We start from the raw sequence: 25,622 nt of genomic DNA on the forward strand, positions 1-25,622 counted from the left end.
ACTCATGAGATATGTACCCTCAATGTATTTTTGTAAATTTTGCCCTGTGCCTCTGTTATGATTTTCTTCAGCCTTGTGAAAAGTGAACTCCAGTTTGATCTGTCCAATTAGTGTTCTATTTTCACTCCTCCATCACAGATTACTTCCAAGTACAGAGCTTAGTCCCAAAGAACTCTGTGGTCCCAAGAGAGGGCTTTCATAGATTTGCTGTGGGGTGATTTCTGATGAGCATGTAAGATGGTTATGGGAATAACATCACTGACAGGTTCCCCTCAAATACATGTCACATTGACTTGGGAATATTTCACCAGTCCTTCATCGTCACTGGATCTAAATCCTGGAACTCCCTTCTACAGTACCCTAGGGATTCCTTCACCAGAGAACTGCAGTAGTTCAAAAAGGTGGCTCACCACCTTCTCTAGGGCAATTAGGAATAGGCAATAAATGCTGGCCTTGCCAGTGACACCCAAATTAAAATGAGCTTTAAAAAGTTAATGGAGATTAATCTACACAGGACTGAAACATTGCTTAAGAGCAGTGTTCTGGACCCTACCATCTTCAGTTGTTTCATCAATGATTTCCCTCCATCATGGTGTTTGTGATAGTCTCTCCAGCCCAGCAGGACACAGATCTACTTGTGATGCAGTGCTTTGAGAGGTTGGTTATGGCTAGAATTAACTTCTGCCTGAGCAAGGATCTGGACCCACTGTGATTTGCTTACTGCTGGAACAGGTATACAGTGGACGCAATCTCACTGGCTCTCTCCTCTGCTTTGGAGCACCTAAACAGCAGCCTGATGTACTTTTTGCTGCTGTCCATCAATTACAGCTCGACATTCAACACCATCGTCACCACTCAGTATTAATCAACAAGCTTCAAAACCTGGGCCTCTGTATCTCCCTCTGCAACTGGATCCTCGACTTCCTTATTGGGAGCCCACAGTCAGTGCGGATCGGTTACAACATCTCCTCGCTGACAATCAACACAGGTGCTTATCCCACTCTCTACTTTCTACACTTATGACTGTGTGGCTAAGCCCAGCTCAAATGCCATTTATAAATTTGCAGATGACACCACTGTTTTTGGTAGATTCTCAGATGGCAACAAGGAGGCATACAGGAGTGAGGTAGATCGGCTTATTGAGTGATGTCACAACAACAACCTTGCACTCATTGTCAGCAAGACCAAAAAATTGATTGTGGATTTCAGGAAGGGGAAGTTGGGAGAACACGCACCAATCCTCATTGAGGGGTCAGTGGTGGAAAGGGTGAGCAACTTCAAGTTCCTGGGTATCAACATCTCAGAGGATCTATCCTGGGCGCAACACACTGATGCAATCACAATGGCAGTATGCCAGTGGCTCTACTTCGTTAGGAGTTGAGTTTAAGAAGGTTTGGTATGTCATCAAAGACCTGCAAATTTGTACAAATGTACAGTGGAGACCATTCTGACTAGTTGCATCTAATGCACAAGATCACACGAGGATGCAGAAGGTTGTAGATTCGGCCAGATCTATCATGGGCACAACCCTCCCCATCATCAAGGACACCTTCAAGAGGTGGTGCCTCAAGGTGGCGGCATCCATCACTCAAGACCCTCACCACCCAGGACATCCCCTCTTCTCGTTACTACCATCGGGGAGGAGATACAGGAGCCTGAAGACCCACACAACGATTTAGGAACAGCTTCTTCCCCCCACCCCCCCCCCACACCACCACCACCCCCGCCATCAGATTTCTGAACAGTCCATGAACACTACTTCCTTATTCCTTTTTTCTGCACCATTTATTTTGTAAATTATAGTAATTTTTATGTCTTTGCACTGTACTGCAAAACAACAAATTTCACCATATACAAGTCGGTGATAATAAATCCGATTCCATGTCAGAAATGGCATTTTCACTGCTGCCTGCTAAGGGGGTCAATGCCCTTGCAGCTCTTCAGATGATGATGCAGCCAAACTGTGATAATAATAATCAGGGTTATCAGGTGCAGTAAAACAATGATAATAATCAGAGTTTGGACTAATAATTGGCATGTAATATTACTGCCACATACTTGCCAGGAAATGACAACCTCCAATAGGTGAGATATTAATCAAAGTTGCCACCACAATCCCCACTGTCCCCCAATCCTTGTCACATTATTAGCTTCCCAAGGGTCAGTTGGTCAGAAACATAACAGAACTAGCCACATTGATATTATGGCTTAGATATTAGGTCATGTAGTGCTGTTTATGATTGAAAATATTGCCAAAAAATAAAACACTATAACAATCATTATCACCACTCCAGAGGTTTAACAGGCACATCCTAGCATGAATCAAGATTGCAGGTGATGTGATTCCCACATATGCACAATATCTTGATTACTTTGAATCCAGGGGATCAACACTCATTCACTGAGAAGTAAACAAGGACATGCAGGAAGGCAGCAGGTATACCTAAAAATGTCAGTTTTCTAAAGCTGCAATACAGGACCATTTGTGATAAGCAGCAAATACAACATGCAATAGACTGGACACAGCTGAAGGAATGAACACAAGCTCTATAAATGTTTCTGAAATCTTAGCAGTTTAATCTGTATGTACTTAGTGCACACAGAACTCCATAGGAACATTAACAGGATTTTTTTTATTATTATTTTTGTTTATATTCACAAGATGGTTTAAATTTCAAAAGCTGTAGGGGTCTTTAGAAAATGATGGGTGGATGACAGCAACTTTAAATGCAGTCCACTATCTTTTCTGAAGCTGTTGTGGGATTGTAAATCATAAAATGAAACTGATTTAGTTCCAGAGATTTACTGCATGCAGCACCTAAAAGAAAATACAACAATTTCAGGAAAATTCGATTGCAAATAATGTAGTACATTAGAATCAGACTTGAATCACCTCTTAATTACTCTAAAATATGTCTAATGGATTTGGTTGGTACATATTTTGAAACAAATCAGAATGAATTATTCTCAGTTTTATGTCATACCTGAAGTAAAACCATGAAATATTGGAAATACTTAGCACGTCAGGCAGTATCAGTGGAGGGTAAAAAGCAGTTACTGTTTTAGGTCAATGATCTTTCTTCAGAGTTGGTAGTTCCCAAGTATACACACACATTCCATTCTCAAATGTTTCTAATTTTCCTTTTCATTACCTTCTTACTCTGAAAATTCATAAGGCAATACTAAGCTTTCTCAGTCTGATTTCACCAGTGATGTTGTCTCCAAATTCAAAAAGGCAACATTTATTATAATAGTAGTAATAACAACAAAATGCTGCAAACACTCAATAGGTCAGACAGCATTGGGCTTGATCCTGACCTCTGCTGCCCATGTGGAGTCTGCACTTTCTCTCTGTGACTACATGGTTTTCTCCTGCCATTTATTTACACTGGGGGCAATTTTTACAGTAGCAACATGACCTACTAAATTGTAGGTAGGTTAAGATGCTACTGTAAATATTGCCCCACATATAGGTGGGTAGCAGGAGAATCAACAAGGAGTTGGTCGGCATTTCTGAGAGAACATAGGCTACAGGAAAATGGGTGGTGGGAAATGGGACTGATTCGGATGCTCTGGGAGCAGGCATGGATGAGATGGACCAATGACCTCCTATGTCGTAAGACGTATAATATGAATAATACAAATACTTTGTAAATGTTTAATGATGAACCGGTAGGGCTATATTTTTGCTTACATTCTTAGTTCAGCCTTTACCTGTATTAAGCAATTACTGTTATTAGTGTTTAATTACTCCTAAGATCCAGATCTGAACACTCATTTGTTAAGATATTTAATTTCGAAAGAGATACAAAAATCCTGCTTAAACTAATGCAGTAGTCACTGGTTACCTAATCTTAGATATGTTCTGATCAAAATAAGTCAAATTTCTTGTTCCAAGGTGTTATCCACCAATTTTCGATGAAGCAGCCCCTGAAAACACTGGTGAGAACCTAACTGAATTATTAGATCATATTTCACTGGTAAATATAGATTCATGTATTAAGATTGGCCAGTAGATAAATTACTGGACACATTATTCAGAAGTGGGTGTCACAGTGTCTTAATAAAACATCAAGGCACCTCACTGGAGAATTATTTAATAAACTTTGACACCAAGCCACAAAAGAGAAAATGGGTCAGCTCTTGCTGAAATATGTTGGCAGTTCCTAGTCAAACATGGTTTCCCACATGAATGCCCAACCAGAACTTGACGACTGCTAAATACTAGTGTCCTTCAGGTTGGACCTGGCACAAGAACAACCAATTCATTCATTTCAATGGAGAGATAGAGATGCAAAGAAGAAGGGCAAGTATCAATTTAGAAAATGTAAATTGATTTTACAGGCCGTCTCCGGGTAACAAGTTCCATTTTCACAGACGTCCATAAATTGATTTTGTCCTGAAGTTGGAAAATACACAAAAATCACTCAAAAACCATACCTCCACAGTATTGTACTGAATGACATCAAGGGCACACATGACTGATAAGAAGAACAAATACTAAAAGTGGGGGAGAGGGAGAGAGAGAGAGAGAGAGAGAGAGAAACTAGTTCTACCATTCATAGGAATGAACATACATGCATATGTCAGACTTTTAAATTTAATATTATGGGAGCTCTTTCATATGTAGGGGGTATCCATTAAGTCAGGCATTCACAACCCAGGGATGGCCTGTAGTTAAAATTTCATGTTTGGTTTTTTAAGAGGTTGCTTCATTCTTAGAAATTCTGAATAAAGAATTTATGTTGGAGACACTTAATATCCATGACAAGTTTTCAGGCAGCCTAGCATAGGGGCACTGCTTATATGCTTGTCAGTTTTTCCAGCTGATTTGTAGATCGGTTTTGTACCTCTCTCTCTGCACTACCCCTCAACACCACCCAAACCATCATTCAAAGCTCTGCCATTTAGGACTGGTGCACTTTCAGTAGAAAACCAGCAAATTCACACTTGGCCTCTTAGGAACAGCATATGCATGACAAGTCACTGCCAGCACACTCTGACCATGAGTAAGGAGTAGATTTTGGGGACAGGAAAGAAAGACTTGAGATGAATTCCTGAGCTTAGGCTTAGACAGTTGAAGGATTAGCTAACAACAGCAGAGTGACTGAAATAAGGGAGGGGTGAGAGATTAGACACGTAAAAGGGTAGGATTTTCTTAGATTATCAGCTGTCACAGGGAAAAATCCATGGGGGGGGGGGGGGAAGGATATGTAGACAAGGAAAGAATGCTTTTTTTTAAATAGTGGGTTATTTAAATAGGAGAACTAAGGAATCACTGAGTTCGTGCAAGAAAATGGTGCTAAGGCAAAACCATGATTTTATTGAATGGTGTAGTGGGAGTAAACAGCTGAATGACCCTCTCCTGCTCATGTTTTGGGATAATGGGTGAATGTGTATTAGCACCAGGCACTAAACTGCCAGCATTTATGGTTATTGCTGAATTGCTTAAAGTAGTTGTGGCCATAAACTTGCAACAATCCACAGCAATGCCATGGGTTTGTAATCAACCCATAGCAACTCTTCAGCAGAGTGGAGGAGAATCCAGTGAAACAGTTGATGCTGGTCTGATAAACTAATCTAAAACAAACTTGATACCCCGTAACAAGTTCAATCCAGCAAACATCTTTATCAATTAACCAATTTCCCTGACATATCATTTAAATCTCATGGCTGAGTAACAAATCTTGCAAGGAGTTCAAATCTTTCTATCTTACTGTAAAGCAACTTTCAGCCTGAGAAAATTTTAAAAAAAACTGCAGATGCTGAAAATTCAAATAAATCCAAATCTAACATCTGTTTTTAGTTCTGAGAAATCACATTACGAGGAGTTCCTTGCACAAAGAGAATTGGGCAAAGGAGAGGGATCACGTCTTAGAAATGTGTTATTTATGAATTGTGTAGTTTATAAAAATAACAAAAATAAGGCAAATAGAACAATCTTTCTATAATCATTATGGTATTTGTGGATACTGATTTGTCACGTCTTTTCTCCCTCAATTGATATTGTAAATTATTTTGCTATCAAGTGGGAGAATATTTGATCTGGGTTGATGTCTTGGTTTCTAAGGTACCCGGGCTCTGCCTTCTTTCAATATATTAATTTGTCATCTCTAAAAGCCAACAAAATTCTGAGAATGATTCCAGATTAAATACCGATTTTGCTGGCTGAAGAATCTAGAGCTGGGGAAACATAATCTTAAGAATGGATACTTAGGGCTGGAATAAGGAGAAATTTGTCTACCCCAGTCACAGAGGTTCATTCAAACCAAGACAAATAGATTGGTAGACACCCGGGGAACAAAAAACATTGAGGAATATGGAGATCAGTCAGTAAAATGGTACATGATTAGCTGTGATCATTTACTGAATGGTGGAGCAGATCTGAAGAGCCACATGACTGACACCTACCTTTTTATGCATTTCTCCTTTTTGTACATTTTTGTTATATGAACCTGAACTCACAAAGGTGCCATTAGCATTGCAGGCAAACAGAGACTTTTTACAATATTGTAGATATACATTCAAAGTAGTTGAATGCAAAATCAGTTTCACTCATGGCTATTTACTATCTATATGGCTTTAGCATTTTTTCAAAATGAGGACAATTTCAGATTTACACTATTCGCAGTTTTAGTTTCAAAGACTTACCGTAATTCCCATCCATGTTGGCACAAACTAGTGCCCAAAAAAATTTGGGTAATACTTTTGGATTCTTCTAATAGCTCTCTGGCAAGCAGTGGTTGGGTCTATCCCCATTCTCATATATTTCAACTGCCTGGTAGCTAATTTGTGGGGCAAAGAAAAACATCAAACTAAGATAAAATGAAAGTTATAAAATGCAAAGAAAATATTCTCAAACACCGATTTCTCAGAACAAGCTTACACGTTTATTTTCTGTAAAGTAAGCAGCATCAGCATAACTAAAGACATACATATCAGTCGATTAATAATAAAAGATAAAGATTGTTCCAAATGAGATGTTTGGGCTTTGGTAGTGATGCAATGAGGAAAGATCTACTGAGAGTCGGACCTTGTAAAAACTTATACCTGTTGTCATAATGGTGAGGCTCTATAATATCTAATCAAATAACTCATTCCCTATAAAGCCATCGCCTGTCAAAGGGTCAGATACAACTCAGATAAAATATACTCTCAGAATGTTCAAATTCTGCTCCCTGTCTTTCATTTTGGAACAAACATCGATGATATGATATTTTTCTAAGCCCAGTTACAGTGTCTTTCAATCTTGACGCCCTCAATGTTGAAGTCAATATTTTCTTATTCTACTCAATTTTTCGTGGGACTTCAAAATAAAATGGAGTTCCTCACTGATTACTGCACTCCCACCCTCTTCCCCACCACATCACCAATCAACACCCCAAACCCAAGAACTAATAGACAGTTAGTTATCTTGGCTCCTCTTAATTCCTGCTCCTTGACTACCATTCATTAACTAAACTGCATTCTCAGATATGGGTAGGTGTCAAATAAGTAAAGGTTTAGGTCCAGCTGTGATGCACTCATTATCTGGGCTCATAAAGGGAGGTGAATGATCAATGCCAAATGGAAGTGTATCCCGTCATGAGCTTGTATTTCAAAGAAATTGATAACTGGGGAAAAGGACCTACACTTTGGCATGCTGAACGAAATCTACTGAGACTTCTGGATACTGAAAATCAATGTTATACTAAAATTACACAGTACTTAGAACTTAAATAGACATTTGATCCAATATACTTATACAATCCATTGAGGAATAGAAGTGATTTCACTGTAAAGTGTTACTAGAAAAGCAGGTTTTGCAGACTCCCCCAAATCCCAAGCCAGCACTGCCCACAAACACCAAGCCAGGACCCCTCTCTCAGGTCAGATGGAGGGAAAGTAAGAGGAAAAGGAAATGGAGCTCCCTGGCATCGACATCAGAAATGCATTTGTGGAGTTCCTCGAGGGTACAGCACATTGATACATAACTGAAGACTATCAAAAAATGATGGTAACTTCATATTTTTGTTTTCGATGATCCACTGAAAGCAGATGGAGTGATTTAGCTCTGATGCTCGTGTGGATAACGTTGTTGCCTCATTGTAGCCTAGGATTAGTTTAACAATAAGCATTAAAATCTTTGTTAGTCACCTTGTGCTTTCATTACGAGTCTTTTGTCCCATGTTGATCTTAGTGCAGAATTGTGACACTTTATTTTAAATGAAAAGACTGCAGCTGTGGTGAATACAGGGCACGTTTTCAAGGAATGTTTCACTTTGCTCAAAGTTTTAAGTATTTCAGCTCAAGCTACAAACCAAACGTATTTCACCACATGCAAATGTGGTCAGAAACGACGTACCTTGGAAGAAATCGCATCATGATATCGCCGTCTCCAGTGGCAGCTGCAGCTCCAGCTGTGCTGTCAGCGTAAGCACCTGCCCCAGCTATTGGTGAATCCCCTACACGGCTGGGAGAAATACAAATAGAACATCCAATGATAATTATCATTTTGCGCAAATTATTGTTCCTATTTATTAGAGTGCATTGTTGAAAGTGGTAGAGCTATTAACCAGGTTCAGCAATATCATGTTAGGTTTCCCTTCCCCACCTCCCCTGAGCCGACAGGGAATATCTCCAATATTCACAAACCTTAAGCAAACACACAAGGTGCTGGAGGAACTCAGCGGGTCAGGCAGCATCTATGAAGGGAAATGGAGAGTCAACTGGGTTTTGAGATGGCCAGTATAAAGAGGTGGAGGGAAGGGGCTGTGAACTTTTTCTCGTACTCACCCCAGCCCCCATCACCTTCTTTCTTTTCCCTATCCACCTCATCTGTCCATCACCCACATATGCATCCCACAGGTCTCTTCCCCACTGTTCCCATCTGCCCTTTCCATCTCCCTTGCTCAATTCCATGCTCCATCTTCCTCTCCTATCAGATTCCATCACCTACAGCCCTCTGTTGCCTCCACCTATCACCTCCCAGCTTCTGTTGCTACTTCCAGTCTCCTCTCCTCCATCTGGCTATCACCTCTCCTCACCTGGATCCACCCATCGCCTGATAGCTCTTGCTCCACCCCTTTCATTCACCTTTCATACTGGCTATCTCCCCTCTATCTTTCAGTCCAGATGAAGGGTCTCGACCCAAACGTCAACTGTCCATTTCCTTCCATAGGTGCTGCCTGACCTGCTGAGTTCCTCCAGCATCTTATGTGTTGCCTCCAGATTCCAGCATCCGCCGTCTCTTGTGTCTCCATTTACAGACCTTATGTGGAAAGTACATATTGGATGCATGGTTTCAACAGCAATGCAATAAAGCGTTTCCAAATGGGCACATTACAAACACTCACTCAAAAGGCAAGTTTTGTTGAAGCTTGAGACACACTTCTAAGAAGGACATCAAGATAGCCAATTTTGGAATGCTAATTTAAAAAAAGCACTCTCTTTTTAAAATACAATATTTCACAGCTATTTTCCCATAAAAATTATTGTCCTTTCATCATTACTGAACCCCTTTGAAATACTTTTTTGATATTGCCCCAACAGAAATCGCTCCTACCAGACAGCCAGGGAGGAATGGAATTTTTTTTTTAACCTACTAATGACATTTACCTCATCTTGCCTCAGTTTACATGTGGATGAAGAAAATACAAGCAGATGCAGAAATAAAGAAACCTAGATGCTATAAATCCAAAATAAAAACAAAACATACTTAAAACACTCAAGTCACACAGCATCTGTGGGAAGAGAAACAGTTAACCTTACAGGTCAAGAACTGGGAAAGTTTCCCACTTGCAAGGTAGAGACTGGTACACTTGTGCAGTTTATCTTTACTCCCCACTTTTATTTCTGTTCTTGGTAATTAACACAGATCACACTTGTTTTCATCCCTGGTTCCCTGTGAATATTTATTAATTTGATTCAAAGAATCATTTCACTCAGTTCATTAACAGGGAAATCAATGCAGAGGGTTCCCCTCCCAAAAGAGGATTTATAAACATTAGTTTTCACAACAATTCAATAGTTTTAATATTTTTTCTGTTAGCCAAGAAATTAACAGATAAACTGAGTTAAACTTGCCATAGTGAGATTTAAAGCAGTTTCTCAATTAATTTTCCAAGTTAGAGAACATTACAGAGGATGCAACACAAGAGTATGCAGATTAAGGTAGTGCTGATCTGAGAGACAAATATCATGACCACTGTATAAATGTGGTGGAGAGCATTCTGACTGGTTGAATCACCGCCTGGTATGGAGGCTCCAATGCTCAGGATTGAAAAAGGCTGCAGACGGTTGTAGACTCAGCCAGCTCCATCACGGGCACAACCCTCCCAGCCATCGAGGAGCATCTTCAACAGCCGGTGCCTCAAGGCGGCGACATCCATCACTGTCCGTCTTGTTTTCTGGTTTCATTATTACTTACATGGAATAACCTGCAGCCTTGATCCTGGCAACACTGAGGAATCCTATCTGTGGCCTTGGAAACTCTTGTCTGTTTTACTCAATGTTAGCTTAAATCACTTCAGTGTAACTTACACCGGTTTGTCTCGGAAGCAACTGACAGTAATTTCACTCAGGTTACCTTTTGCACAGTAATGGTTTAAAAAAAATTGCAAACTTGGGAGGAGTTCGTGAAGGCTTTGACATTTTCATTAATTTAAAGTAAGTGGGCATCCTAACAAGGTCAGCACTTCTTGCCCATTCCTAAATGATGATAGTGTTGTTCAGGGGGATGATGGTGTTGCCGAGTGCAGTTTCATGCCCCCGCCTAATATGCACCCATACAGGTGGCAATTTAAGAAAGCAAGAAATCTGAATGTGCAGGCAATCAATAGCTGACTAGCTGCAAGTTTTTATACTTGATTAAACTTATTTTGGTATTATATCAACAATTATTAACAACATCCAATAGGTACTTGGACAGGTGCATGGATAGGAAAGGTTTAGAGGGATTTGGGGCTGGCTTAGATGGGAATCTTGGTGGCCATGGACCAGTTGGGCTGAAGGGCCTGTTTCCATGCTGTACTCCTTGACTCTACTTAGCATCCAGGACATGCCCTCTTCTCATTATTACCATCAGGGAGGTGGAAGAGGAGCCTGAAGACCCACACACAACATTTTAGGAACAGTTTCCTTCCCCCTCCGCCATCAGATTTCTGAACAGTCCATGAACACCTCGTTATTCCTCTTTTGCACTATTTATTTATTTTTGTAACTTAGTAATTTTTATGTCTTGCACTTGTACTGTTGCTGGAAAACAACAAATTTCACGATGTGTCAGTGATAATAAACCTGATTCTGATTCTTCTCCAACCCGATGTTTATTCATGGCAACAGCCAAGGGAAATGGGTTTTGGGATAGGAAGTGTTGGAGTTGGTGGGGGCTGAGTTTCTGAGATATGATGCCCTTAAATGAGGGACTTGAGGTTAATAGCAATATAGTAACCCTCCTGATGATCCTCTGACAACAACTTTCATTAACATCACACGTTTAAAGTAGTAACACAATCCGTTGAGCTTCACAGGAGAGACCACAGACAAAATATGACAACCAGCCAAAAATGGGAGATATTAGAACAGGTGACCAGAAAGGGTTACCTCAGAGGAGTTACAGCAGGAGATGTTTATGAATGAATCTACGCAGAGAAGGATGAAGACAGCTACATTATGACCATAAAATGTGGACTGACAGTTTAATAATGCATAAGAGACTTACAATTTTTAAAAATAAAAGAAGTTGGTCTTGAACCTGAGACGTGCTAAGTGAAAGTGACTTGCTAAGTAACTGACAACTGCTATGTGCTCAGGTAAAATTGACACTGCCTCAAAACAACGTTCTTCAATTAATTTACAAGGCGATGATTCTAGTATAATTTTCCTGTAAACTTGCCTTCAAGTTTCTACTTGCTGCAGAATTATACCAATCCAGTTTCCTCTCAAAACAGTACAATAGGGCTTGAATCCATTTATTCATTCTTCAGTACAATTTTTGTGTATGCATTTGGTATATTTTGGGAGATCAATACACTTGTCTTCCTGCTCTCTAAATATGTTGAATTGTAGCCAGAATGGAGACTGGCAATAGGCAGGGAGAGTGCAAAGGCATGGGATTTCACTGCTATTCTATTGAAAGCTCAGTGTCCCAGCTGAGTGATAAAGTCATCAGTACAGAAGGCCCAACACACCAACAATGGGGGTGCTCGTAAACCAGTGTCAAACTGCCAAGGGGAAGAACTGCTATGTATCAGTAGTGCAATTTCAGCTTGGCACTGGAAGCTCTGGTTCAGTATTAAGATAAACAGGGATAGTACAAGTACGATTAAAAATAGCATTTGGACCAGCAGCTCAATTTATTACTCATATGTTATTTATGCAGTGAGAGAAATTGTTTACTTGAAATAAAAACATAAATACATACCCTGGGATTTTATGGATTAGACCATTAGTAGATGTCCCTGCAGCGATAGTTCCATTGCTCTGAATCACAATCATACCTAAATTCGAAATTTGGATCGAAGTGAAATCATACACAAATTCCACATTTGTTTTTAGAACTATACAATGTACCTTCAAGTTAAAGTACCATTTATTTTCATAAGCAAAGACATCTATATCCACAAAAATAAGGCAAGGACAGCAAAATTGAACTGAATGGCATTCAGTTGGTAAACTTTCCATTAGCTGGGCTCATATCTTGCACAAATATAGATGGTTGCATTTACTGAAGGCCAAATCACGTCAGCCCCAGGACACTGTTACGAGAATTCCTCAAAACAGTGTCCCTGTTCCAATTGCTCTGCTTAGTCTCCCTTCAGGAGCAAGGAAATTCACTGATGATTACTCCCTGTTCATTACCTTTCACAACTACACGGATAAGGAAGCAGTCTGTGCCCATATGCAGCAAGAAAATGGATATCATTTAGCCTTAGTCTAGTATATGGGAAGTAAAAATACATGCTCAGCAAGTATCAGGCATATTGGCATCCTCCATCTCTCCTTAACCATGCATGTCAATTCCCTTATCGTCAGCACCACGACTAGGAGAGTGGCGGTGGGGTTTGATTACTGTTGACAAAAAAATTCAACCACCATTTATGCACTATGACTATAAGAGAAAGTTGGAGGCCAAGTATTCTGCAGTGTAATGCCCTAAAGGCTTCCCACCAACTCAAAAGGTACAAGCTAGGATTGCCTTGAAATACTTACCATTCACTTGGTTAATGCAGGTCCAACAAAGTTCAAAATCATCAACATTCAGATAAAGCAACCTGTTTGATTGGCACTCCATCCACAGGACTCTATAGTATCTCACCCCACCAACGGCTGAATGTCATGACTGTAAAGTGTACCAGGTACAAAGCATTGCAGAAGCTCACACCTTTGACATTCAGCAGAAGCTACATGGGACCACATTTTCCTAACTTGAAAAATAATCACTGTTGGAGGATGTTCACTGTTGGAGAATAATCACAGGTGTGGAGGTGTTGGAAAGGGTGCAGAGGAGATTTACCAGGATGCTGCCTAGATTAGAGAGTATGGATTATGAGGAGAGACTAAAGGAGCTAGGGCTTTACTCTTTGGAGAGAAGGAGGATGAGGGGAGACATGATAGAGGTATATAAGATATTAAGACGAATAGCTAGAGTGGACAGCCAGCGCCTCTTTCCCAGGGCACCAATGCTCAATACAAGAGGGCATGGCTAAGGTAATGGGTGGGAAGTTCAAGGGAGATGTCAGAGGGAGGTTTTTCACCCAGAGAGTGGTTGGTGCATGGAATGCGCTGCCTGGGGTGGTGGTGGAGGCTGATACGTTGGTCAAGTTCAAGAGATTGTTAGATAAGCATATGGAGGAATTTAAGATAGAGGGATATGTGGGAGGAAGGGGTTAGATAGTCTTAGGTGTGGTTTGAAGGTCGGCACAGCATGGTGGGCCGAAGGGCCTGTATTGTGCTGTATTGTTCTATGGTTTCTGGATCATGCCTGTGTCAAGATCCTGTTACTTCCTTTGTAGCAGAAATGCACAAGTAACTTTATCACACAGACTGCACTGGCGGCTCACCACCATCAAGGACAACCAGAGAGGACAATAAAAGCTAACCTTCCCAGTGATGGCCAGATACCAATTAATATAGAATAAGAATAAAAAAAAAATTACCAATGGTGTCATGGCTGTGAAATTTGATTTGCGGTGTTAGCTTTCTAGGTTTTTCCGGTCCTAGATTCTTCACTGGTTTGTAGGGGCCACATGAAGTTTCAGCCCTTGGTGAGACATTCTGTGAAAGTCAAATCATTTTCACACAACAGGTTAGTTGTTGACAGCAATGTTGAATACAATTTCATTTCACACCTGGCTTCTCACTTCAAAAGCATCTAAAATATTAAGCAGAACTTCTCTTTCAAGGAAAGGACACTACTCACCTTCCTGAAGTTGGGCTGGCAGTTTTGGTTCAGCCAGGCTGAGTGCAGGGACAAAGACCAATTTGTTGTCAAATCTTCACTGAGGAACCCCATACTTTGAGCAAAAATTGATGCTGTCAGAAAAATATTGTAGTTACATTAGACCAGATTTGGTTTATTTGGAGAGAAGGCGGCTGCGGGTTGACCTGATTATGAGGGGCATAAATAGGGTAGATAGTGAGATTTCTTTCCCCATCAGCAGAGATGTTTATAACCAGAGGATATAGATTTAAGGTTGTGGAGATTTAGGGAGGGTCTGAGAAAGAACTTTTTCACCTAGAGGGTTAATGAAACCTGGAATGCACAGTTGAGGGAATATGAAAGACAGGTGCTCTCACATTTAGGAAGTATTTAGATAAGCACTTGAACCTCCATAGCAGACTGCAGGATGAGTACTGGAAATTGAGATTAGAATAGATAGGTACCTGATGACCAGCGGGACACAGTGGGCTGAAGGGCCTGATTCCACATTGTACTGCTTCATGACTAAGTGTTTAAAGATATTTGATAAATTATACTGTTACAAGTGCACACATTATTGTTTGAACTTTCTAATTCACTGTCTTTCAGTACGATTTTACAAATACAAAAAAATCTCATGAAGTGAAGATCCTCTGGATTGAATACTGGTTGTTTGAAAGCACTTCACCACATCGAATCATAGCACAGAAATAGGTCCTTTCAGCCCACCTCGTCCATGCCAATCGTAATGCCTATCCCAGCTAATCCCATTTCTCCACATTAGGCCCACATCTCTCTATGCCTTTCTTATCCAAGTACCTGTCCAAGTGCCTTTCAAACATGGTAACTGTATCTGCCTCCACCACTTCCTCTGGCAGCTCGTTTCAAATAATCACCACCCTCTGTGTGAAAGATTCACCCCTCAGATCTCCTTTATATTTCTTTCCACTCACCTGAAACCTCTACCCTCTGCTTCTAGACCTCCCATGCTTTAGGGCAATGACTCTATCAATCCTCCTCATATTTCGTAAACCTCTATAAGGTCACCCCTCAACCTCCAACATTCCAATGAGAATAAACCCAGCCTATCCAATCTCTCCTTGTAACTACAGTCCTCCATTCCAAGCAACATCCTGGTGAATTTCTTCTGCACTCACACATCCTGTAGTGTGGTGGCTAGAATGGTCACACAATACTTGTCTCACTGTACACAATACTTAGCCTCAAGTGCGGTCTAGCCATGTTCTATACAACTGCCAACATGATGTCCCAACTCTTATACTAATGGTTCATTCTATGAGGCAACTATACCAAATGCCTTCTTTACTACTCTATCCACCTGTGTTGCCACCTTCAGTGACTATGGCTTACATTCCAACGTTTCTCCACACATCAGTGCTCCAAAGGTCCCTGTTGTTCACACAGAATTTATAGCCTACCAGAATTTGACTTTCGTAAGTGCAACACCTCACGCTAGTCTGGATTAACTTCCATCTGACACTGCTCCACTCAACCTTTTAGCTGACCTATGTCCCACTGTATCCTTAGACAACCTTCTTTGCTATCTACGACTCCATAAATTTTTGTGTTGTCTGCAAACTTATTAGTCAGACCACCTACATTCTCATCCCCAGTACGATAAGATGCACTCTTAACCTCACAATCTACTTCATTATGACCTTGCACCTGCACTTTCTCTGTAGCTGTTATACTTCATCAATTTTCTCAGCTACCTCTCCAAAAACTCAATCAGATTTGCAAGACATGATCTCCCCTGCAAAAAAACCATGCTGATCCTCCTAATCAGTCCCTGTTTTTCCAAATGAACATAAATCTTGTCCCTCAGAATCTTCTCCAATAATTTCCCTGCCACTGATGTATGGCTCACTGGCCTGTAGTTTCCAGGCTTTTCCCTACTACTCTTTTTGAACAAGGGGACAACATTGCCAATCTCCAGTCTTCCAGTACATCACCTGTGGCTAACAAAGATGTCAAAACCCCAGCAATCTCCTCTCTTAGCGTCCTCACATAGAAACCATCAGGTTCTGGGGATTTATCCACCCTCATGTGTGACATTATTTCCTCCTTCCTGATACAGACCTGCCTCCAAAATATTAGTTATATCCCTCCCTTAACTCTCTAGCCTCCACATCATTCTCCCCACTGAATACCAATGAGAAGTACTCATTAGGACCTCACTCATATTGTCTGGCTCCATACATAGATTACCTTTTTGGTCCTGAATCTTTCCTTAGCTGCCCTCTTGCTTCCAATCTACTTATGAAAGATTTTAGGATTTCTCCTTAATCTAACCTGCCTGTCATCTTAACTCCACCCCTACCTGGCTCAATCTGCCCATTATCCTTGACCATTCCTCAGTCCACCTATCACCTGCTGGCCCTGCCTCACCCCTCCCACTCTCTTTATACTGGCCATCTCCCTTCTCTACTCTCATTCCTGGTGCAGGGTTTTGACCTGAAATGTTGACAGTTCCTTTCCTCACACAAATGCTGCTTGACGTGCTGACTTCCTTCAACCTCTTTACTCCTACTTGCCAAAGTTACTTCATGGCTCCTTTTTTCCTTCCTAATTTCTTTCTTTCGTTCTCTGCTATATCCCCTATAAACCTCAAAGGACTCGTCTGATACCAACTTCTTATCAATCAATTACCAATCAAGGTTCACTCTGCTCTCTGGACAGCTAAAAGATCCCAAGGAACTATTACAATTGAAAAGCTGTTAGGGTCCCAAGTCCTGTCCAACTTTAAATCATCAATCAACGTTACAGATAGATTATACAGTCTTTACCTTACTGCATGCATTTCCCACTTTACCCAAGGGTAATGTGAATCAATGAGGAGAAGGGATTACCTGACTCCCCCACCAACAATGAATGAACGCTGTGTTCCATCACTGCTCGAGCAACACTGATCGCACTTCTAATCCTTCGAAGCTGTCCTACTCCTCCAACCTCAATAGTGTCACTGGAAATATAAAGTAAGTTATGTAATAGTGATGAATCTCAGTATGAACATGCTTGGCCTGACATTTCCGCTGTGCTCTCTGTGCTCAAGCGTGGCTATTGCCCCACCCATTCTAGCTTGCAAACTTCCACAAGGCTGGTAGAGGCTGGAAGGTGACGTGGAGACACAAGAGGCTGCAGATGCTGGAATCGGATAAGAAAGGAGGGTAGTAAGTAGAATCAGATGAGGGGCAGATGATAGGCAGATGGAGCCAATTGGGAAAGGGGCAAGGAGACCAAGTAGGTTAAGTGTGTGGGTGATAGATGGAATCTAGGTGGGGAGAGGAACAAAACTGGTGATGGGGGAGGGGGTGACACCCAAGTTTAAGGTAAGAGGTACGAGTTTTAAAGGGAGTAAGTATTTTTTAAATGCAGAGAGCAATTGATTTCTGGAATGCACTGCCAGAGGTGGTGGTAAATCAGATATAATTACCAGGTTTAAGAGGCATTTAGACAAACATTTAAAGACGCAAGGCGTAGAAGGAAATGGTCCTAACCTGGGCAAGTGGGATTAGTGCAGATAGGTAAAATGTCAGCATTGGAGTTGGTGGCCCATTTCTGTGCTGTACAAGTCTATAACAATGACTGAACTCCACAGCCATCTGGGAATAGAACATTCCAAAGGTCCCCTGCTCTCCAACTGAAGAAATTCCTCCTCATTTCAGTCCAAAACAACCAACCCCATATTCTGCAACTGTGTTCCCTGATCCATAACTCCCGTTGGGGAAAGCATCCTTCCTGCTTCTAGCCTGTCAAATCCTTATGAACTTTCTAAGTTTTGATGACGGTAACTATTAAGTGAGTTAAACTACTAAGTTCTTCCAGCAGAGCTGAGCGAATTTAAATTCAATAATCTGAAGTTTAATAAACAAGCTACTAATAGAAAATAGCTGCAATTACTAGTTGTAACAGTAGTTACTCAGTCCCTCAAGTCCTGGCAACATCCATGCAAATCATTTTTGCACTCTTTCCAGTTTAATAACATCTTTCCTGTGGCAGGGTGACCAAAACTGAATACAATACTCCAAGTGCGCTTCACCAACACTTGTAGATAAGATACCTTATTAGTCACATGTACATCGAAACACACAGTGAAATACATCTTTTTGCGTAGTGTTCTGGGAGTAGCCCGCAAGTGTCGCCACGCTTCGCGGCCAACAGAGAATGCCCACAACTTCCTAACCCCGTACGTCTTTAGAATGTGGGAGGAAACCCGAGCACCCGGAGGAAACCCCGCAGACACGGGGGAGAACGTACCAACTCCTTACAGACAGTGGCCAGATTTGAACCCGGGTCGCTGGCACTGTAATGCGTTATGCTAACCGCTACACTACCGTGCCTGCCCTGTGCGTGCCTGTACAACCGCACCATGACATCCCAACTTTTATACTCAATGACTGATGAGGGCCAGCGTGCCAAAAGCCTTCTTCACTAATTAGCCTTCTTCATTAGTGAGTACCTCGGTACAAGTCACAATAATAACCAATACCAATACAAAACACTTTTTAAGTAGAAGAAGTGGCAGGTTTTGAAAGATTGCTGAAGGAGGCCATATTAAAAGACATCACTGGACAAGTAGGGACCCATTCCAATCATTCAATATATCAAGGCAAAAAAAAGTGGTTTGTGGGACCTCATGAGGACAAGGGAGAGTGCACTCCCAGGAATTTAAAATGAAAGACCTAAGGACAGAGAATAAAAGCAGTCCTTGGAGAAGCTGACAAATAAGATTCAGAATGCAAAATTAGGTTCTCATCTTGCAACAAGCAATGAAAAAAAATTATTCCCCATAATCCCATGAGACAGAAAAGGATAAAGTACAGAACACCACCACCTAGTCCAGCAGTAACTGTGCACAGAACCACCCAAATTTAGGCACCTTACTTGCATAGACAGGACCAAATAAAGTTTATGGAGAGGGTGCAGGGGGATCATTTTATTACCCACCTTAATATGGCAAGTGGCATTCCTACAGTGCCTTTCACACCCCTCTCAGGATATTCTAAAGTGTTTTACAGCATTATTGGTCCTAAAGACAAGTTTTACGTAAATGTGTTTCACACTCTGCAGCAGTGGTGAGGTATATTTCTTACCCATTCATTATCATTGCATCCAATGTTGTCTCTCCAAGTTCATCTGGACTTCCTCCGTATCCCACAGTACCACGGCACTGGTCAATCTCACACTGGCTGCAACCTTTCTCCACTGCATCCAGTGCTGATCCGCCATGCTTCAGAGCCATCCATGCTAAATGCAATACACGTGCAATTTATTTTCACCTCCCTAATAAGCAGTAATGACACAATCCAAATTATCATAAACATTTACACTAGGAGGAGAGCTTTAGTTGGTTATTGAGAACGTGTGTGTCCTTCATAACATACAGACAAAAATTAAGTAAAAAATCCCAGCAGTGAAGAGCGTGCCATATATAGGTGGATTTAGTTTACATAAAGGACAGCGCTCTGAAAGTATGTTCAATTAGAAAGAAATTAATTCCTAGTCGGTGACACCAAACACTAAATGACAACATCAGCAGGGTGTACTCTTATCTCTGAAAGTCCTTCCATTCAGGTCAATGGAAAGAATTTGAGGAAGAGTACAATGTCCTGACACTACTATGTAGTACGTTGAGCAGGGGTGGAATCTTTATAAAAAGAAACTGATGAGTTGACGAGTTCCTTTCTGATACATATATCCTCTTGATATTCCCTCCAGTGATGGTACTGCAAACAAAATAAATCAGAGAATGGCAGTGAGGAGATCAGGGTACAAACTGACTGGCAGGCATCAACATTTTTTAACAAGGAACTGGGAAGAGCAGTTCTACAACTCTTTGGTAAGTTTTGTTTTAAGGAAAAGCAACTGATGATATTTAACTGTCTTCTTTTGAACTCAGGTATTCAGTCTAGAATTACCGATACACAGCAAAACCCAGATGTAAGCACTTTAGATATTTAAAATATTTATTTATTAGTCACATGTATATCAAAACACACAGTGAAATGTGTCTTTTTGCGTTACTGAGAATGTGCTGGGGGCAGCCTGCAAGTGTCGCCACTCTTCCAGCGCCAACATAGCATGCCCACAGCTCCTAACCTGTACATCTTTTGGAATGTGGGAGGAAACCGGAGCACCCCGAGGAAACCCACGCAGACACGGGGAGAATGTACAAACTCCTTGAACAGACCGTTGTTATAGCGACGGGTTGGGCAGGCTAGGACTTTATTCCTCAGAATGTAGGAGACTGAGGGGTGACCTGAAAGAGGTGTATAAAATCATAAGAGGTATAGATATGGTGAATGCACCCATCTTTATCCCAGGAAGTGATACCGAAAGGCTTGGATAGAGTAGACCTGGAAAGGATGTTTCCATTAGTAGGAAAGTCTAGGATCTAAGGGCACAGCCTCAGAGTAAAGCGATGTCCCTTTAAAATGGAGATGAGGAAGAATTTCTTCAGTCAGAGGCTGATGAATCTGTGGAGTTCATTGCCATGGAGGGCTGTGGAGGCCAAGTCATTGGGTGTATACCCCTTGATTGGTAAGGGTGTTAAGGGTCACGGAGAGAAGGTGGGAGAATGGGGTTGAAAAAAAACAGCCATGATTGAATAGCAGAGTTTACTCAATGGGCCAAATGGCCTTATTCTGCCTCTATCTTCTGGTCTTATGGTAAGGGAACCAAAAACTAGAGGGCATAGACTTAAGGTAAGATGGGAAAGATTTAATAGGGATCCTGAGGGTCAACTTCTTCACCCAGAGGGTGAAGCGTATATGGAACGAGCTGCCAGAGAAGGTAGTTGAGGCAGGTACAATGACGACATTTAAAGAACATTTGGATAAGTACATGGATAGGAAAGATTTAGAGGGATATGGGCGAGAAAGGGCCAAATAGGACTAGCTCAAGTGGGCACCTTGGTCAGCATGGACGAGTTGGGCAAAAAGGGCCTGTTTCCGTGATGTTTTACTCTATGACCTCAGGAGCACTGTTTTGGAAAGTCTTGTCAACAAAGCAGATAGGATGGAGTGAGGAAAAACTGAGAAAATGGAATGAAATCCTTTAAGGAGCAGCCTGAGAGGAGATGTAGTCCAGTCGCCTTGGGAGTCAGTTGACTTGGAACAGAGCTCTGACTTATGCCAAGAAATGGAAGAGCAAAACATGGTCCAGGTGACTGCCAACTCAGGCTGAAGACTGAAAACAAAGATAATGGCACTTTCTTGTTCTGTTAATGGGGACAGGTAGGAGTAGTGCAGGTGGACCAAAAAGTCGTCATGAACCTGGGCTCCTTTCTGTGCTGTAAGATTCTGTGACTCAGTACAAGAGCAGGAAGCAACACAAAACACAAGGAGAATAAAAACAGCGATTTAACGATTTGCAGTTATAACCCTTCTCAAGGTGCACAATCCAAAATAATTGCACGAAGCATATGAAAGAAATACCCGTGCGACGTACAAGTTTGCAATGGCTAGCACCCCAGAGGTGCACGCCGTGTTACTCGTGGTCAACATTCAGACAGTGAGGCTGCAACAGCCCCAGGCACTCACCCTGCTCCGCCGCGTCGTGGTAAGGCCAAGTGGTGAGGACGAGGGGCACTTGGGCGGCCGCCAGCGAGCACCAGGTGCCGAGCACCAGCACCATTGGAACGTAGCCCCGGGAGCCCATAGCAGCGAGTCCCGTCTCCCCTCTCAAACAGCCCCGGCACACGCTGTGCAAAACACCAGCTGCTGCTGTTTTGGTCCGTCACAAGGTCTGCACGGAGCGAAGGACCGCCCCCTCAAATGCTTCACCACACTGAGAAAGCGTTATCTGGATTATACATTCCATTGCAAACGCAATATTCCCCACACTGAATAAATTCACTTTGATTGCACATTTTATATGTGTTTCCAGTTAAATCTCTCCTCTGTGAATTGGTGTTAGAACATAGAACACTACAGTACAGTACAGGCCCTTTGGCCCATAATGTTGTGCTGACATTTTATTCTGTTCTAAACTCTATCTAACCCTTCCCTCCCACATCGCCCCCTATTTTTCTATCATTCTTAAATGTCCCCAATGTATCTGCCCCCACAATCCCTGCAGGCAGAGTGTTCCACGCACCCACCACTCTCTGTGTAAAAAACTTACCCCGGACATCCCCATTATACCTTCCTCCAATCACTTTAAAATTATGTCCCCTTTTGTTAGCCATTGTCACCCTGGGAAAAAGTCTGACTGTCCACTCAATCTATGCCTCTTATCACCTTGTACACCTCTATCAAGTCACCTCTCATCCTCCTCTCCAAAGAGAAAATCCCTAGCTCGCTCAACCTATCCTCATAAGACATGGTCTCCAATCCAGGCAACATCCTGGTAAATCTCCTCTGCATGCTCTCTAATGGATACCTAAATCCATTGTGTTCTCAATGGATACCTAAAACCTTGTTGTAAGCACATTGTTGATTGTGGAAAACACTGTGCAAATATGAAGCTCTGGTCTGACGACTGCATCATTTCTAAGGACGTGATACTTGCTACATTTTTCTTACAACAGAGTGGGTGCACGCTAATAACCACAGAAGACTGCACATACAACACACTCGAAGAAGGAGGGATGGAATACAGGAATCACAGACTGGTTAGTCAAACTTCAGTAGAAGATATCTTTATTAGTCACATGTACATGGAAACACACAGTGAGATACATCTTTTGCATAGAGTGTTCTGGGGGCAGCCCACAAGTGTCGCCACACTTCCAGTGCCAACATAGCATACCCACAACTTCCTAAGCCGTATGTCTTTGGAATGTGGGAGGAAACTGGAGCACCCGGAGGAAACCCACACAGACACGGGGAAAACATACAAACTCCTTACAGACAGTGGCCGGAATTGAACCTGGGTCGCTGGCGCTGTAAAGCATTATGCTAACTGCTACACTACCACGAGGAAAATTTTGTGTGTGTGTGTGTCCTTGTATACAAATCACTGAAAGTTAACATTTGGGTTCAGGGCTGTGGGTTTGTGAGGACGGTGTGGCGAAAGATGCAAGGGTCCTTGTCATGTTTCATCCCCAGCAGCGGTGTAACAGAGCTATGGGCTGTTCACTACTGACATCAACTGCTGCCGGAAGGTCATCAGTTTGGTGAAAGACGTCCTTTAGTCTGCCTGAAACTTGTTGGTCTCCCAGCACTGCGAGATATCTGTAGGGGAATGCTGCTGACTGGCACATTCCAGGCTGCAGGAGTACGTGCTGAGGGACGCACTGAAGTTGGGTGCAGCCAGCGCAAGGGCTCAGTGGGGAAGGACTACAGTTTAGGGTTCTTCTGCCACTGGAGAGGGAGGAGCAGGGTCAGGTGAGGAAGCCCCTTAAATATTGTAAATATGGGATTGGGGTTGCACCCCAGGGAGCCACACGAGTGGCATCAGTGCTGTGTTTTTTTATATATAAAAAGGTAACACTAATGATTGATCTGCACAGGAATATAAAGGTTTGCACTGTTTAATTGTTGTATATAGTTTGTTTTTTTATGATGAATAAAGTTTATTTTGGAATAATTTTCTTTCTACCTCGGTTAAAAAAACATTTGGGTACAAGAGGTATCTCAGAAGGTAAATGGTAGGTAGATCTTCATTGCAAAAGGATTTGGGTACAAGGGACGCCTTGCTCTAATTATATAGAAACACAAGAGACTGCAGATGCTGGAGTCTGGAGCAGCACACAATCTGCTGGAGAAACTGTCTATGTGAAGTTTGCATGTCCACCCGCCACTACATGGATTTCATACAGGTGCTCCAGCTTTGTCCCACACCCCTTTGGACGTGCGTATTGGTAGATTAATTGGCCACTGTAAACTGCATCACCTCCTCCCTGTGGCTGAAGAGCTTCTCCCTGAAGCTGAGTCTGGATTCTGTCCATCAAGTGGCACAATGAACATAATCTTCACCAGGCTTCAACATGATGTAGGGCCCTTCATCCCCTCTACACCGTGGCAGCCTTTGACTCCATCAGACAAGAGGGTCAAGAGGTTGCCAGAGAAAGCCTTGTTGTTACTTATACAGATGCCTGTTTAACAACATGACTGCTGTAAATAATTGCCTTTTAACTCAATGCAGAGATCTGGGCTGGCATAGTGTGTTAGTGGATTATATTTTGTCAGACCTGGATCCAAGGTTTCTTCCCAAAAGATTTGAGTTTGCAGTTTTAATTGTTGATACGGTGATATTTTGGGTGCTAGGCTCAAAAATCAGTCAACAGGATTTAAGAGCACTAGGTTTTGTAATAGACCAGGGAACTTGAGATTAAAAGTCAACACAAAGGTTGGAGACACAAAATACAGCAGATGCTGGAATCTGGAGCAAAAAATTAAACTGCTGGAGGAACTCAGTGGGTCAGGGTGCATCTGTGGAGGCAGGGGGATGGTTGGCATTTCGGGTTGAGACCCTGCATCAGGACTGAGAGCGTAGAGAGAAGATACCCAGAGAAGTGAGAGGGAGGGGTGAAACAGAGGCTGGTCGGTGATAGGTGGAATTAGGCAGATGGAACTGGGTAGGGGAGGGAAAGGGGTTAGGGAAGGTGAACCAAGGGGAAAGAAACCCAGGTGGATAGGTATGAGGGTGATGGACTGATGGAAGCAGGTGGGAAGAATAAGGTAATAAGGGGGAAAGGAATAGAAAAGGTGAACGAAGGGAGAGGGACCCTGGGTGGACTGGTGGGAGTGAGAAAGGAACACACGGGGCTGAAACTGGGAAGCTCAACTGGTTACCTGAAACTGGAAAGCTCAATGTTCATGAGGCGCTGCCTCAAGAAGGCAACATCCATCATCAAAGATCTCCACCATCCAGACCACGCCACCTTCTCGCAGCTACCATCGGGCAGGAGGTACAGAAGTCAGAAGTCCCACACCACCAGGTTCAAGAACAGCTACCTCCCTTCAACCATTCGGTTCTTGAACCAACCGGCACAACCTTAAACACTGCAGTTCAGCAACACTATGACCATTTTGCACTAAGATGGAAGTTCTTTTGTTCTTATTGTGTTTTTTTCTTGTAAAAATTGTGTATAATTTATGTTTTTCTTGTGAATGCTGCTTATATGATGCTGTGTACCTGTGATGCTGCTGCAACTAAGTTTTTCATTGCACCTGTGCACACATGGACTTGTGCATATGGCAATAAACTCAACTTTGACTTTGAGTTGTCAACTACTCAAGTGGAAAATGAGGTG

General features: G+C 42.1%; 1 protein-coding gene across 1 annotated transcript; it reads right to left on the bottom strand.

Moving 5' to 3' along the window:
- Window positions 1-2,541: 2,541 nt before the first annotated feature.
- On the bottom strand, window positions 2,542-22,155 carry LOC127572389 (N(4)-(Beta-N-acetylglucosaminyl)-L-asparaginase-like). Its single transcript, XM_052019579.1, is given in 11 exon segments — window positions 2,542-2,818; window positions 6,652-6,684; window positions 6,687-6,768; window positions 6,770-6,785; window positions 8,345-8,452; window positions 12,404-12,479; window positions 14,139-14,256; window positions 14,402-14,514; window positions 17,272-17,384; window positions 19,516-19,669; window positions 21,964-22,155. Coding segments are annotated over 11 exon segments (1,026 nt in total). The 5' UTR covers window positions 22,082-22,155; the 3' UTR covers window positions 2,542-2,723.
- Window positions 22,156-25,622: the final 3,467 nt, after the last annotated feature.

Source organism: Pristis pectinata, chromosome 7, assembly GCF_009764475.1.
Source record: "Pristis pectinata isolate sPriPec2 chromosome 7, sPriPec2.1.pri, whole genome shotgun sequence".
Taxonomy (NCBI): domain Eukaryota; kingdom Metazoa; phylum Chordata; class Chondrichthyes; order Rhinopristiformes; family Pristidae; genus Pristis; species Pristis pectinata.